The 16,561-nt window shown below is 44.8% G+C and overlaps 1 protein-coding gene across 1 annotated transcript; it reads right to left on the bottom strand.

Moving 5' to 3' along the window:
• Positions 1–13,228: 13,228 nt before the first annotated feature.
• On the bottom strand, positions 13,229–14,341 carry LOC147886024 (uncharacterized). Its single transcript, XM_087396836.1, has 4 exons — positions 14,006–14,341; positions 13,822–13,903; positions 13,629–13,741; positions 13,229–13,511 (listed from the first exon to the last, which is right to left on the bottom strand). The coding sequence occupies exons 1-4, from the start codon at positions 14,058–14,060 to the stop codon at positions 13,477–13,479; spliced, it is 285 nt and encodes a 94-aa protein (XP_087252962.1). The 5' UTR covers positions 14,061–14,341; the 3' UTR covers positions 13,229–13,476.
• Between the last annotated feature and the right edge of the window lie 2,220 nt (positions 14,342–16,561).

Genomic DNA, 16,561 nt, shown 5'->3' with positions numbered 1-16,561 from the left:
CACTAGTGAGACCAAAGGGCATCACTCTGGAAGCATGGACTCCCCATTCCGTGGTGAATTCTATCTTATGCTAATCCGTGAGTGCTATGGATACTTGGTTGTACCCAGAGAATCATCCAGGAAGCTATAAGCTACCTTTCCTGTGACCCTCTCTAACACATGCTCCGTGAAGGGTAGCATATAGTAGTCCTTATGTATGGCAACATTGACCTTTTTTCGATTGACACATACTCTAATTATGACATTCTTTTTTAGCAAAATGAATATGGGAGACACCCAGTCCGTATGTTCAATCTCGTAGATGAATCCCGCGTCGATGAGTTTTTATATTTCTTCCCTCACAATTGTCGCGTACTTGGGATTCATGAGATAGGATCTTTTCCATATCGATCGAATATCATCCATCATTGGGATGGTATGTTGAATGACCTCAGGAGCCACACCCTTCATTTATCTATACTTCTAAGAAAAGCAATCCTCATATTCTCGGAGGAGGGCAATCAAGACCTCTTCTTGCTTGATTGTGAAGTTATCGGCTATATAGACCGGTTTAGGGTCTTCATCCTTAGACGCAAGGTCTAGGGTCTTCATCCTTAGATGCAAGGTCTACTTTCTTAACCTTAGTTGGACCATCATGACCGTATGGGTTTCCCTCTTCAACAGTTTTCTTGGCTTGCTCGAGAAGTATCTTGTGATCTTGGACCATGTAGGATTTAAAGTCTTGGGAACTTGGCATAGATCAACCTCTTCTTCTTTGTCATCCTCCAAGACTTTTGGTTTGGGTTGCTTCTCCTTAGGAGAAGAATTATTGTTTTTAGCCTCGGGGACCTTGTCCTCGAGCACGTAGCTCCTGATGAGGCTGTAGCCTGTGGTGATGAAAGGGTGTCCTCTCCCTTTAGACACCCTAATGGGGCCTTTATCCTATCCAACCTGACTCCCCAATTGGAGGAGAGCTCACGGTGTTCCGTAATAGCACTGACATACCTTAGCTAGTGGAGGTTAGTCTTAACCTTCCTTACCCCCTTTCCTTCTTCAAGTACCCTTAATTCAAGGAGACGATAGCCCTTGGTACCTTAGAGTCATAAGCCTCCATTTATGTCCTTGTCTTTTTGAATGAGTCTATGGGCAAGGATGTACATCCAATTATGGCCTCGCACACGTTTTTTGAAGGGAAGGCCAACCCTATTCCTCCTATCACTCCCTCTTTTTACACATTGCTTGGGCCCATCCGACTCTAAGGCATGATGCTACTCCCTTTCTTTGTGTCGACTTCTTGCGACAACTCCAAGAGGCCACATGCCAAGCGTGTGGAAGACATGTGGAGGAGTGTGGACTCAAGAGGAATCCTTCTAGAATTCCTATGTTGTCATAGGCTCATCAACCACATTCTACATAGTATGAACAAGTGAGGCTCCTATATTTTAGAATATACCTTTGTAAGACTAGAAAATGTCCAATCAAACAAATTTAGATATTTGAAAGTTCTCCTCCTTGAAGCTCATTCCATTACTAGTGCAATGTTTCTTCCAAGTATTGATGGTCCTCTTGTTGCACTTTGAATACCTACCCATGTATTTCTTATCTCCAGGCTTGCAATTTTTTAAATAAAATGCACAAAATCGTAGAGATGAATATATACATTGATAAATGTATATATACATATGCATTTATCAATGTATGGGGAAACATACTCACTCAACTTTATTATATTCCTATTTGTTTTGGACCATAGAGGTTATAACCCACAATGTTGTCTTTCCCACATGTGAGCCCTACCACTAAGCTATCGAGTGGAAGAGCATACCTAGTGCTAACTAAAATATTATAAATGGTCCCTCTTCCCCCTCCCCCTTTAGTAAGTGCCTTCTTCTTTAAATCCCCCTTCAAATGGTGCCTTTTCCTCCTCCCCCTTTAGCACGTGCCTTCTTCTTTAATGCCCCCTTCTTAACTGGTCCCCTCCTCCCTCCCCCCTTCATCCCTTAGTTTAATCATGCCCTTTCCCTCTTTCTTTTCACCCCTCTTCTCTTCCCAACAACTAATTAATGGGAATTTCCATTTTTCAATGTACGGGGGGACATACTAATCCAATCTCTCTACATGCTACTGGCACCTTACATATTGTGACCAAGATACTCCACCCTTGCCTTAGTAAAGAGCTAGTGTAGTACTACCTTGCATGCAATGGGTGCTCTTCTTTGGACTGGCTAATGTAGCAAGCAAGGCAACTAGCTCACTCACTCTCTAGCATGTTATCTAATTGTACATGCGGAAGTGTGTACTAAAATGAAAGGCACACAAATTCATGTGCTGTGTCTGTGAGTGTATGTGAGAGAATGCAAGATTCAGTTGCAATTAGGCTACTGTTAGAGGGCTGTACAGAAGCTGTTAATAGTGCATGGAGCAGTTACACGACGGCTGCACGGCAACAGCAGCTACTAGGGGGTTGGTGGGCTTGCTCCAGGGCAGCAACACCCTGCAGACAGAATCAGCTCGACAGAAAGGCATCAGGTTGGGGCAATATAGACAATCCTGGCAATGCAACATGTCGTGATAGAAGTCCAGTCTGCAGATCGCCAAGGTGAAGAGCAGTACACTGCATAGGGTTTACAGATCTTCATCAGGAAGAGCAGCAAGCGAGTTTCCGAGGGGCAATCACTATGCAGCTCACTGAAGCTCTAGGAGAGCATGCAGGCTCACAGAGATTGAAGGTGCCAAGAGGATAGAGAAGACATTTTTGGGTGGCCGGGGGTCCACATCTAGGCAGTACCTTATCTGCTAAATAGTGGCATACTGAGCATACCCTTTCGTATCAGGTTTTGTCCATTTGTTGCAGCAATCTTTAATACATGATCTACTGTTCTACCCCACTGTTAAACTGTTCAAGGATCTCAGCCTGTGTCTATCTCTCTATATTCACTTTACACATCAAGAAGAGTGAGATTTGAGTTAGCACTTTGTGGTTTTACAAGAGTGTCGGGTGTAGCAAGCAACCTCCACGCCTATTTTTTAACATGGTATCAGAGCCCTGAGGAAGACTCACAATTGCTGCAAGCTCAAAGGTGAGAACCTTTGAAGGAGATCTCAGTTCAGGCTTGTAGAAATCATCTCCTACGTCTGAAGGACAGGTACACTTGCAAGGAGGGTGATCAATTTTCAGATGTGTGTACTCCTCCTAAGCCCTTCACACCCTTGTCATGGCTAGTAGACTAGCCATCCCAAGATTTGGGGAGTCGGATAAGCTCGATGATCCAAACTATCCACTCTAGAAGATGAAAATCCGGATCCACCTTGTGGTACAGAGATCTAGGAAATTACAACAAGAGTGGGGCTAAGGCCTCAGGACATCAAGAATGCTGCTAAGGTAGTAGAGAGACTAGCAGATCACAATGCAATCAGAGATTTGGTATTGCGTGATGTAAATGCCTTGGCAATAATTATTAATAGGACTGCAAACTCCGTCGTCCATTTTTCAGCTGGCTGAAATGGCACGGAACCCTCCTACATATGAAAAAGGGAGACACAGTGGAGGATCAAAGGTAGTGAGGGTTGGTCAGCAAACGTATTCGGCTCGGATAGCCAGGCTTTAGTTTGGCATGCTCCCCAAGAGTTATAAAGGGTTTGTAAAAAACCATGATGCAGGGCAATGGTCAGCACAGTTCCATTCGAGGCTAGTGCCTCTACTTCTGCAGGAAGGAGCTAGAGAAAGGAAGTTCGACAGATCCAATGACAAAGCCTATGTTGCACATGATAAGAGCAAGGGTACCCTGGCAACCACAAGCCCAACAACAAGAGAAATGGCAAAACTAATGAGGAGGACTCTTCATCTAGTGGAAGCAAGAAAAAGAAGAAATGCTTCTTCTGTAACCAGCCAGGGTATTTTGCGAAGGACTGCAGAAATGTAGAAAAGAGATAGGGACAGATTTGGAGGGGATAAGAAGCAGAAGGGAGAGAGAGAGAGAGGGAAAAGGGGGGAAGAGGAGGGGCAGGAGTGAGAATGAGGTAGAAGAGAGAAAAAGAGAGAGAGAGAGAGAGAGAGAGAGAGTATGTGTGTAGGGAAGAGAGAGAGAGTGAGAGAGAGAAGGGAGCAGGAAGGAGGAAGGAGGTGGAAGAGTAGATAGGATTAGATGTCACATCAAAGTACATAGTAGGGGGTGGATGGGGACTTATATAGTCCCTCCGTATTTTCCACCTAAAAGGCCTCTAACTTGGCCCTTTTCCCCCTTCATTACAGTCATCCCTTCCCATAGAATTTTGCCCTCAAAATTTCACAGCATGGCTGTCCAAAAGTGCAACAAACAGCAACTACTAATCAATCAGGAGATAGGGGTGGTCCTAGACAATGTTTTTAGGCTGCCATGAATTTTCATCCTCAAGGAGTCCCCGCGCCACTTGATAAGATACTCTATGTAGGCCTTGTTTCGAAGTAAACCCACGACGCGCTCCGGAACATAGAGGATGTGGCTCTCTTCATCCATAGGTGGCAACTCTGGAAGAACATGAACATGCTGTCCAACATGTGGTTTCAGCAAAGACACATGGAAAACGTCATGGATCTTGGAGGTACTGGGTAGCTCCAACTGATATGCTACCTCCCCAACCTTGCGGATGATCCTGTAAGGACCGTAATACCCAAGAGCAAGCTTTTTGTTGGTATTACCTTTCAGTGAGGCATAACGGTTCTTACGGAGACGCAAATGCACAGAATCTCCCTCTTTGAAAGACAAATATCTCCTGCGTTCATCCACATATTTCTTCTATTTGGCTTGGGCATCCTACATATTCTTTTTTTCCAACTGTAGAAGGGCATCCATCCTCTCCAAGTCATTCCGTGCTTGCTGATTTTTCACAACCATGTCAGCAATTGAAAAAGGCATCCCCACCTTGCATCCGTACATTGCCTCAAACGGGCTCATGCCAATGGAGATGCTTGGTACTGTTGTGGCAAAATTCAGCAAATGACAACCATTTATCCCAAGACTTCTAAGTATCATGACAAAAATGCCTCAAATATTCCTCCACCCATTTGTTCACCCTTTCTGACTGTCCATCAGTCTCAAGATGGTAAGCAATGCTAGGTGTGACTAAAGTACCCACTGCTATAAATATCTCTTGCCAAAAGTGACCCATAAATTTTGCATCTCTGCCACTAGCGATTTCCGGAGGGAAACCATGATGCTTAAAGACATGCTCAATGAATTGCCAAGCAGCCTATGATGCTGAATACCGGTTCTTAGTGGGTATGAAATGGGCCTGTTTTGTCATTCTATCCACCACAACAAAGACGTTGTCCCATCCCCTCTCTGTAAAAGGCAATCCTGTGATGAAATCCATTGCTATGTGCGTCCATTTGCCCTCTAGAATGGATAATGGCTGCAAGAGACCTGCGGGTAATTTGCTGTCCACTTTATTATGTTGGCAAGGCAAGCATTCAGCTACGTATTTAACCACATGCCTTCCCAGGTAAAGCTCTGCTTGATTCTTTCATATGTTTTAGTGATATGTCCAACCATGGGAGAGGAGTGCATTTCTTGCAAAACCAACTAGCGGTATTTTGAGTCTGGCACTAAATAAATCCTGTCTTGGTACACAACAGCCCATTATGCAATTTGAAATCCGGATGACCCTGTCTAGAAGGCTTCTGCAAATCTGAAAATATGGGAGCTGCCTTAGAATTCTGCATATACTCTTCCTGAATGCCATGAATCCACTCTTGATATATGGTAGAGATAGCATACAAATTGCAAGCCACATTTTCCTTCCCTTTTCTGTACTCAATGTCAAAATCATAGGATTATATGACAAATTTGGCTGGGTGAGAAAGAATCTGAGTGCCCTATGATCTGTTTTCACCTTAATTTTACTTCCGTACAAATAGTGGTGCCATTTCTGAAAAGCATGCAAGATAGCGAGCATCTCCTCATCATAAACATGCAAATTGAGTTCTTTGGCATCAAACTTCTTGGTTTCAAAGGCTATTACCCCGTGTTCCTGCCTTAGAACAACCCCCAATCCTTTGCCACTGGCATCTGCCTATGACTTGCTGACAAGGTTCTTCAAAGCTTAGTTCCAAGATACTGGAAGTACAACAAGGTGAACCTGTTGAAGCCTTCATGGTGGAGATGAGGCGATCTACAAATCTAAAGAGTATATAGTTACTGGAGGATTACTCATCCATCTGGAGCCTATGGTCCAGAAATTCTGGAAATATTGTCCTTGGGGATCTATGTGGCTGAATCAGCTCAGCCACACGGGTTTTATGTTAAGGTGGAGCACTTGGTTGCACATGTTGCCAAAGTGGAGACGCGCTGAAACAGACCTTGGGAATATGGTGCTTGGCAGATCTAGGCTGTCCTTAGATTCTGAGGTTGACAGCTGGATAGGCCAGATGATGTGCCAGCATTGCTCGAGAATGCTGGTGGGTTCACGATCAAGACTAGTGGTGCCATACACCTTCGGTGCTACCTGGATTATACCTATGTTCCAGGATGGATTGCTTGCACCGGCCTGGACCTAGAGGAGCAGGAGCTGTGGGTTCAAGACCAATGATCGAGGATGTATCCAACTTGTTCCTGAGTGCTTCTCAGTGATGGAGCATTCGCATAGATGTGTGGGTGCTGGCCCAGGGTGGGTCGGTGAGAACAGGTATTGGGATTATCATGGTCACCTCTCCATCTGTGAGCCCCCATATGAGGAGCCCATGAGGGAGGTGTACCAGCAGAAGGAAAGGGGAGGGCAACATGCAGGCTGCCATGTGGACATCAAGAAAAGGCTGCTGTTGGAGGGCTGCATGGAGGCTGTACAGGTGCAAGACAGGAGGCTGGAGCAGGTACACGACTGCTGCTGGGCAGCAGCAGCTACTGGGGGACTGGAGCCATCTATAGGCTTGGCTCCAGGGCAGCTGCAGCCTGCAGACAGCATCAGGTCAGCAGAAAGGCATCAGGGTGGGGCAGTACAGACAGTCGATGCATGTCAAGACAGGACCAGAACAGGTCGCAGCAGTAAGCACCTGTAACTTGGCAATCAGGCAACACTTGTGGGGCCCATCTGAGTCATCGGGCCAGTCTGCAGATTGGTTGTGTTGGAAAGGTCACCTCCCCATCTGTATGTTGAAGAAGTGAAAGGAAAGCATGAAGCTGAACACGAAACAAGAGAATGCTTGCTTATAGAATGAAGAAGGTTGAGGTCCATATGTAGGCACCTCTACATGAGCCACCAAGCTCCACAATCATCTCCTCAATCAACTCCTAGAATCTGTCAATCAGTCTATGTGGCATCTACCACCACCTAACAGTGCTTATGGGCACCTAACTATGCCTCTAGCACACACATACATAGAACCCAAGGTGTGCTTGGGGCATACACCTTGAGATATCCCATCAAACCCCCCCTCAAGGGAATGCCTCAGGCTATGTCAAGGATACATCTAGCCACAGTGTCTCAAGCCATCTCATGGTGGTCAAGGATAAATCTATGGCTAGGATCTTATGCTAGCAAGGGTTCCCAAGGGTATGAAGTCAAACAAAGGGATACATAAGACTCCCCAATGGTTATCTCCCCGGCATGTACATGTACACAATGTCTGCAGGAGGTACCATGGAGCTAAACACATACACATGGCCTACATCATATGGTGACCAGAGGTGTTTACAAAGAACACAATAGTTTATTCCATTCATTTTGGAGGACTATCCAGGCAGAGTACCTTGACTCAACATAAAAGAGAGATCTGGAGCATATGTGGAGCTGGTTCAAAAAGCATAATCATCATAGGAGGCCTCATCTTGTGAAGACACATCAACTGAAAGTAAATTGGTAGTTTCTGGTTTTGTAGTTGCTTCCTTTTTGGCCTTACAAAACTTTTCATGGTGATTGTTTTTGCTACAATATTTGCGAGGATTGATCTTGAAGCAATCTTTTGAGAGGTGATTAGTCTTCCCGCAATGTTTGCAAGGTGGAAACTTGCCCATTTGAGTTTTTATGGCATAGGCTGTGTCATTGCCTCTCCGGAGTTCCTTGTGCCTTTCTTCTTCTTAAAGGGCAGTAATAAGACCTTCAAGAGTAGGATTAGGAAGATTTTTCAATGTGGTGACAACATGATCATAATCTTCAGGCATACTTTTGAGCAATACTGCCATTGCATCATCCGTAGTGATTGGAGAGTTGATAGAAGCAAGTTGAGTCATGAGACTCCGCATGTGATTGACATGGGCAGCCAAGGGAGTGCCCATCTTCAATTCAAAGAAAGCAATCTTAAGTGACAATTTTGAGATATCAGAGCTAGCACCAAAAAGAATATCAAGCTTTTGCCAAGCTTCAAAAGGAGACTCCATATCAGAAATGTGATGAATATAGTCATCTCCTAAGGCAAGAACAATAATGCCATAGGCTTTCTTCTCTCTAGCAGGATCTTGTGCCGGGGGTGTAGGAACTGAGGATTCTCCAGCATTAGAGGCTGTTGAAGAAGAAGTTGAAGCAGGTTTGACAAGCCCCCAGAGGTTTTCCCTCATCAATGCAAACTTAATTTTCATCTGCCATGTGTGAAATCCTTTACCATTGAACTTATCAATATTCAAGAAGGTAGCCATGAGAGGGTCTAACCCAAAATGGGCAGTGTCTACTCTCTTACAAGGCTAGAAAAAGTTGAAAAGCTTCAAAGTCCAAGCATTTGGTGTAGCAAAGACTTGTAACCAAATTCCATAATAAAAATCATAATGGAAATAATACTTCAACTTACATGCTTCATAAAGGTGGCTAAATGAAAGTATTCCAAGAAAATCCAGGTATAGCAACCTAAAGAAAAGTTATAGCCACAATTGTACTGATGCTATTCAACACTTTAAAGTATCAGAAATGCCAAAGTAGCATCTAATGTAGCACCAAATTCACAACACTGTCAAAACTGTCCAAAACAAAGGCCTGATCTTGGAGGGCTTGTATCTCACTCTTCAAGGCAAAGAAAAGAGGAGAAATAAAGCTGGTATACCAGAGAAGAGCCACTGAAGAGGAAAGTCGAAATGCCGCGTCACGTCGCCATAGCCAGGAGCTTGATTGTCGACTGGTTTTTTGTCTGTTTCTCCTTCAATACTTGACCAAACGGGCTCAAAGTTCACCAGTAGCTTTCTTGTAGCGTCGCCCAACTCGTGCTCAGAGGAATTTGGAAATGAGTGAACACAGAGGCGAAATTACACGATATATTGGCGGACTATTTTCTTGTTGGCACAGGCGATGGAGGCACAATTTCGCGACAAGCTTTGAGCTGAAGGTGCGCCCTACATAGATTGTTCTACAACACAAAGGGCTTGGAGAATGATGAAACGACGAGGGAGAACAAGCTCTCACAAATTTTGGGAAGAAATGGTGAAGATGAAGAAGATGACATGGCATAAATGGGCTCAAGGAGGATCATAGTGCTCTGATACCATGTTGAAGAAGTGAAAGGAAAGCATGAAGCTGAACACGAAACAAGAGAATGCTTGCTTATGGAATGAAGAAGGTTGAGGTCCATATGTAGGCACCTCTACATGAGCCACCAATCTCCACAATCATCTCCTCAATCAGCTCCTAGAATCTCTCAATCAATCTATGTGGCATCTACCACCACCTAATAGTGCTTATGGGCACCTAACTGTGCCTCTAGCACACACACACATAGAACCCAAGGTGTGCCTGGGGCATACACCTTGAGATATCCCATCACTGTAAGCCCCCAAATGAGGAGAGCATGGGGGAGGGAGACCTAGGGCAAGATGTGCCCAAGAGAGAAGGAAGAGAGGGGGCTGCCACATGGGCAGCACCTCACAGGATTGTGACCTGCAGATGGCGTCAGCATGGCGAGCCATATGGCGAGGGTAGTGGGCAGGCGAAGGGCCTGCAATAGACCCTGATAATGGCACATAGGTTGGCGCAACAGAAGCAGAGTGAACAACAGACAAAGGCGCCTATGTGGAAGGCATCTGTGTGCAGATGGACAGCCTGCAACAGAGCCTACAGGTGGCCAGATGGAGCAGCAAATGGGACTGCCACTGGGCAGTGGCATGCCTTATATAGGCTGGGCCCTTGCTTAGAGTGGAGGGCCAAAGGCCCTAGAAGTTTGGGCCATAGGGCCCCAGTTTTAGAGCCCTTAAAGGGCTGGACCAGCAGCAGCCTGGTCGGCCAGTATGAAGCTGGCTGGTCGGTTTTTTTTGACAGGCCCCTGGGGCCCTATAAAAGGAGAGGCTTGTTGCCTCATTTGATCATTACTTGCAGCAGCAGGAACCAGCAGATTGGAGCAGCCAAGGAACCCTCTCTTGGGCCTATATATCAGGAGGTGAAGAAGGTGACAAGGAGCTGCAGACTGAGAGCTGGGAGAGCTGCCCACCTAGGCTGGTGCAAAGACAGCAAGGTGGAAGGGATCTGGACAGAAAGTATACAGAAGCTCTAGGTGGAGCACGCGGGCTCGAGTCTAGAGATAGCCAGCAGATAGGAGAAGGACCTTGTGGTAAGATCAGAGGACCACATCATTGGTGGGACTTTGGATCTATTTCTTTTGTATTGTGTCCATAGTTTTGGACGGAAATATATATTTTGGTGGTCTCTCTATTTGGCTGGTTCATTGTCTATTGATGAGTCTGGACATCTATTGTATGCACATAAGTAAAGAAGTGTGATTCCACACCTACACCACACTGTGTGAGCTCCTGGGCATTACTATAAGTCTTCCGCTGTGTGTACCCTCTGTTGGGTTCATTTCTAACAGGTTGGCCAGTCTGCTCACGGGGTCAGCTATTTTTGGGGGCTCCAGCCCTATATAAAGGCCCCTAGAGGGGCAGTTCATTCATTCAGTGTTCAGACTTGAAGTGCAATGGCAACTGCTTCTCCCATTGGTCCCAGCAATTAGATCATGGCTGTGTCCACTCTAAAGAGCTTGCCAACATCATTACTTGATCTTTGTGGAAATCCACTTCCCAAAATGGAAGACAGTAGGATTATAGTAGCTCTGAAGCATATATACGATGTTATTCTTAAAAAAGTACCAATACATCCGGTTAGAGGGCTGTACGGAGGCTGTACAGGTGCATGACAGGAGCCTGGAGCAGGTACATGACTGCTGCAGGGAAGCAGCAGTTACTGGGGGGCTGGCACCATCTATAGGCTTGGCTTTACGGCAGCCTGCAGACAGCATCAGGTCGGCAAAAAGGCATCAGAAAATGGCAGTGCAGCATGTCAAGACACGACCAGAACAGGTCCCAGCAGTAAGCACCTGCCACTCGGGCGACATTTATGGGGCCCATCTGGATCAGCAGACCGAGTTGGGCCAGTCCGGCCAAGTCTGCTGACTGGGTCAGCTATTTTTGGGGGCCTCCAGCCCTATATAAAGACCCCTGGAGGGGCTGTTCATTCATTCAGTGTTTAGGTCATTTGGTGCCTCAGTTTGGGCTGCACATTCAGCAGCAGGGAGGTCCGGAGACACATTCACAAGAGCATCCACTACTGGCTGCTACCAGGGCAGCAGAGAGGCCAGGATTCACCACGAGACAGACAGTCGAGCCTGCAGATCACCTACAGGGTGAAGAGCAGCAAGATCTCAGGATTGGCTGCAGTTCCAGTAGCGGGCAGATCAAAGATTCAACGTTGATACATGAAGACCCTAGAGGACTCAAGGTTTACAGTACCCCTGACACACGTTCAGATGGAGAGAGGAGGTCTTGAAGGACCCAGAAGTGAACTATGCACTAACAGCTCAAATCAAGAATCATGATTCATGGGCCGAAGACCTTCAAAGAAATGAAGGATGTCCCTGAGTGGCAAACAGCAATGGAGATCAAGATGGCTGCCATTGAAAGAACCGCATGTGAGATCTAGTGTCTAGACCGGCCAAAGCGAAAGGTTATTGAAACTAACTGGATCTACAAAGCTAAGTACAAGTAAGTACAGGTTAGATGTTACTATCCGTAAATACAAAGCAAGATTAGTAGCCAAAGGATATTCATACGCAGAAGTGCTTGATTATGATGGCGTTCACTCACATAGAGACCACTCGGACAGTGATTGCAATGGCTACACATTATAAGTGGCCAATCTATCAAATGGATGTAGCATCTACTTTCCTCAATGGTGACTTGTAGCAGGAAGTCTATGTGGAGCAGCCACAGGGCTTTCAGACCAAGCTCTCAAGGCTCTCTATGAGTACAAGCCTCAATCTTGTAACCACCTTGAGCTTGAGCCATCATGTGTGCACTTAGGATCCATCCACCTTAGATTTGACTAGTCACACTTAGGGTCAAGCTTCACCATAGCTGTGCATGCTTGAGATACTCATCTTTTCACAATCCCTCTATCTAGAAAATTGTCATTAGGAATTTGAGATCGCTTTTAAGTCTCAAGAATAGCATCCGAAGTCATGTCTTTGCTTTGGATGTGATCCATGGAGTGTGTCCCATAGGTCCAAGCAATCAGATCATGGCTGTATCCACTCTAAAGAACTTGCCAACATACTTACATGAGCTTTGTGGAAATCCACTTCCCAACATGGAAGGCAGTAGGACTATATACAATGTTATCCTCAAAAAAATTTCCAATATACTGTAAACTTGCTAGCAAGCGCAAGGATAGCCATCTCTTGTGTTTAATATGGTTCCTGATTTCTGATTCATTTGATCGAGTTAGAAATTTTCCTTCACGTTGGAGACTTGTTGGAGGGCTACACGATCAAGCCCAATTTCCATTGATTTCAATCTTGCCTTAAGCTCATTATCTCAAGCACTAAGACAAAGATTTCTGAACTTCGTTGGACTCAATATCAAGTCTATAATATTGCAGAGGAGAAGAAGAGGCTAACGAAGGACAATCTCGACTTCTACGAGTTCTACCTTTCCAACCTTGTTTTGACCAAGACTTTTGAGAACATTTCCGTTTAACTCTCACTCCTTTCTAGTGAGAATAAAAGGGCAAGTGCAAATGAAGAAAAAGTTTATTACAAACCAGGCCTTTTACAAGATCGGAACCTTAGGAACAAGAAGGCTTGGACGGGAATGTCCTCACGTTTGTATGGAAGGAATAATCACATAACTCATTTCCCTTTTAGGATCAATCGTATCTCAAACTTGTTATGTTACCTAGCCCTAGCCCAATATATGCAACAAGAACCCATCCATTCCATCTGTAATGCTATATACCGTGGTTACCTAAAGCGGCATTTTATTCATAAAAAGAGACTGCATGTCGTATCTACTGTCTAATGCACCAAGAATCAATTGGAGTGAAGTGACGTTGCCAAGGATAATTGACATGGAGCCTCTAAACATAAAAGCAACAAATGGGGATCTGTCTTTCCAAAACGGAAGAAAGAGCACGCTCAAGTACAAGTAAACTAGTGTTGTTTCCTTTCAAAAGAAAGGGCAAGGAAAGTGCCCTCACGCATCACTTGACCTGGGAGTTTATGTCAAATGCCTACTACCTCCAGCCATGCTTTTGGGTAGAACATTCTGATTGATACGCTTAAAGGTCTGACTTTTCTTCTGCAGTGATTTTCCTTGTAAAGTGCATGATGCGAAAGTTATAATCACTATACTACCACTAACTTGTTGACATAGTAAAGTTCGTACTATAACTATAGTCCACAAATCTGTAATATTATGTGCAGTCCCTGCCTTGCTTTGTGAATACGTTATCGGGCACCTTTGGAAAAGATGTTGAGACAATGATAACGGTGGGCTCGCAGCAGCACTTATTACAGAGGCAGCAGCAACACAGCGCACCCTTACTGCATCACAATACGAAACGACGCATGGGAAAACAGCAAAAAGGACCGATCCGATGACGGACAAACATGTTCCGTCTTACCATACTCCCCAAAAGCCTAAACCTGCAGACGGACGAGTCTGATAGCTCTGTTGAGGAGGAGCCACGGAGAGGGGCGGATACCCTGCTTAAAACAGGAATCAAAGCATTGAAGAAAGGAATTGAAAAGCCATCTAATGCAGTGCACTGCTGAGAAAATGCACAGCTGTGTTGAAGTAAAGATCACCTGGCGGCGGATAACCGTAACCGTAGGAAGGTTGCTGCTGGAGCTTGCCACCCATGTGGGATTGTGAGGACTTCAAACAATTAACAACGTGAATGATATTTAATCATTCATAAGGCCTGCCCAAGATGAAAAAAGCGAAAAAGAATACCTTGGAGATGGTGTGTAGGAAGACTCCACCAGAAATGTGTGTGAGAGAGAAAGAGAGAGGTGGAGGATTCCAAGGGAAAGAAATAGAAAGGGGAGAACAAGATGGGGATCCCGCCTTTTGGAGTGACATTATAAGTCTAAGTGTAAGCTCCATAAATATTTCCATAATTTATAAAAGGAAAATGATGGGTGTAAATTGGAAGGAAAGAATAAAGAGACAAAGAAAGTGAAGGTGAAGGAATATGGGGAAAGGTGGATGAGTGAAAGAGAGAGAAAAGAGGTGAAAGAGGTGTGTGGTGGAAGGACCATTAAATAAAAGTGGGGACGTGTGCTTATTTTGGCAATAGTAATATAAAGGTGGTGTCATACAAGAGAAAACCATTTAGGATTTCCACAACAAAAGACAAGAATATTTCGGACCTCCACAAGCAAACAAAAACCTTAAACCTTAAATATATTAGAAGCTCTTAAACTACTACTAACACACACTTAAAGCTCATACTAACCACAATTTGGATGGTCAAATTGACCAAATGAACTAACTTCAAAACTATCGGCCTAAAAACCAAGCCATCCCTTAGTAGCCTTTGCAGGGCCCAAAAAGGTGGAGGATTCCAAGGGAAAGAAATAGAAAGTGGGGAGGTGGACCAATCGTAAAATTTAGACTTTCACAAAAAGAAATCTCTGAATTTTGGCTTTCATGGAACACACCGTGGCCACTATACCCTTCGCCCTAGGGCAGGCCAACAAGGACTCAAGAGCCCAAGGAATTTAGGTCTTGAGAAATTACACTCCGAAACGTTATCAACGTCTTTGCCTCGCCCGCCCTGCCCTTGCCTTTCTGGCCCGACCCATGGGAAGGTCTAATTGGAGGTTCCACTTTGAGAAGCTAAAAATGTTGATTTTAGAATTTCGCATTTGGATTTTTATGATTGGGCTAAATTGAACTTACTACTTGTATCCCCATCTTTTTCTCCCTCTCTCTCTCTCTCTCTCTCTCTCTCTCTCTCTCTCTCTCTTCTTCTTCTTCTTCTTCTTCTTCTTCTCTTTTTGGCCTGCACCAAGGGCGGTAGAGTATAGTGACCGGTGCTTGTTTTTGAAAGTCAAAATTCCTAAAAAAATATTTTTCCAAACGCGCCGCGTGTTTCATGCACATCAGTTCGCCATTGGCTACGTGGCATTGTTGCAATGTTGTCCCACTGAAATAGCGCATAACCACCGTAACCTTCGCATGCAACTGTGAAAGTCATAGTGTGGCACATTTGGATTGGTTCTCGCACGCGACCTGCACAATGTCTTGTAGCCTGCCTCTCCAAATTCTTTGGAGGTCTCGCGTTTCTATCCTTTTTCTCTGCAAAGTTTTCATCGGTCTTCACTTCTCACCTCCGCGAGCCTGCAGAAGCCATTCATGTTGTGGCGTGTGTGAACACATTGATGCTTGCTGAAAGGACGAATCGCAAGTTCTCATGTTATGGTGCCAACGTGTTGGAGATGTTTGCAAAGCATGTTATCCTTTGCGATATGGCTGAGCATGAAACGAGGAGACAACCCTCCACCTAAACTGTCGACACTGACAGTCGGAACCAGTTTATCTTCCATCTGGTAGTTTATCTTTCATATCTCAATTATTTAGAGAATACCTACCCTCCATTTACCTATCGTTGCCCTGTAGAATTGGAGAGAGAGCTCTATAGCAAGCCTCAGGGACAAGGTAGTACTAGCAGTTCGCCTATTGTTTGTGGTGGTAAGTTTTTTATGTAGTGTTCAGTATAGTCGACTCTATTTTTGCAACTTGAGAACCCATCCACTTCATGTTGTGAACATTTTCTATCTCACGCAATTCATCCTGAGGTGGAGCCTGTAAATCAAGAACTACAAGAGCATGATTGTTCAATGAATGACCCATCGGAGTCGCCCCTGCATCATGGCATTATTGAAGGTGGAAGCTCCTCCCCCGAAAGGAGATGGTCCGCTTCTTAACCTTGCAACTAAGCTGGACCCCAAAGATAACATAGTTGACAGCGGTATATACAGTTGGAAAGCCCTTTCTGGTTAGACGATGATTGAATCTGCTTTATACATGATCTCTACATGATTGAGTCGTCCATTTTATACGTGTTTACTTTGATGCTTGGATTCAGATATGGTCAGTGGCATTGCAAGGACCGTTAAGAGAGTCCTAGCCAAGGGCAATGCTATCTTGACAGAGAGCCCGACTTTAAAAAGACCTCGTAAATCCTTAAAGCATGCCCTCCAACAAGCAGCGAAGGAGGCATACACAGAAGGTCAGCACCTATACTCGCTTCGTGTTCTAGTGCTTCATCTTCTTATCTTCTCGCGATTGTCTTATGCGCGTACACTTACTGCAAGCTATTACTTTGCGAATAAAAGATTGTCCACATTGCACAA

This window comes from Dipteris shenzhenensis, chromosome 25 (assembly GCF_047967505.1).
Source record: "Dipteris shenzhenensis isolate YYH24624 ecotype China chromosome 25, Dip_SZ_1.0, whole genome shotgun sequence".
In the NCBI taxonomy this organism is placed as follows: domain Eukaryota; kingdom Viridiplantae; phylum Streptophyta; class Polypodiopsida; order Gleicheniales; family Dipteridaceae; genus Dipteris; species Dipteris shenzhenensis.
The sequence above is the reverse complement of the archived record's forward strand: the minus strand, read 5'-3'. Positions and strand labels throughout refer to the sequence as shown.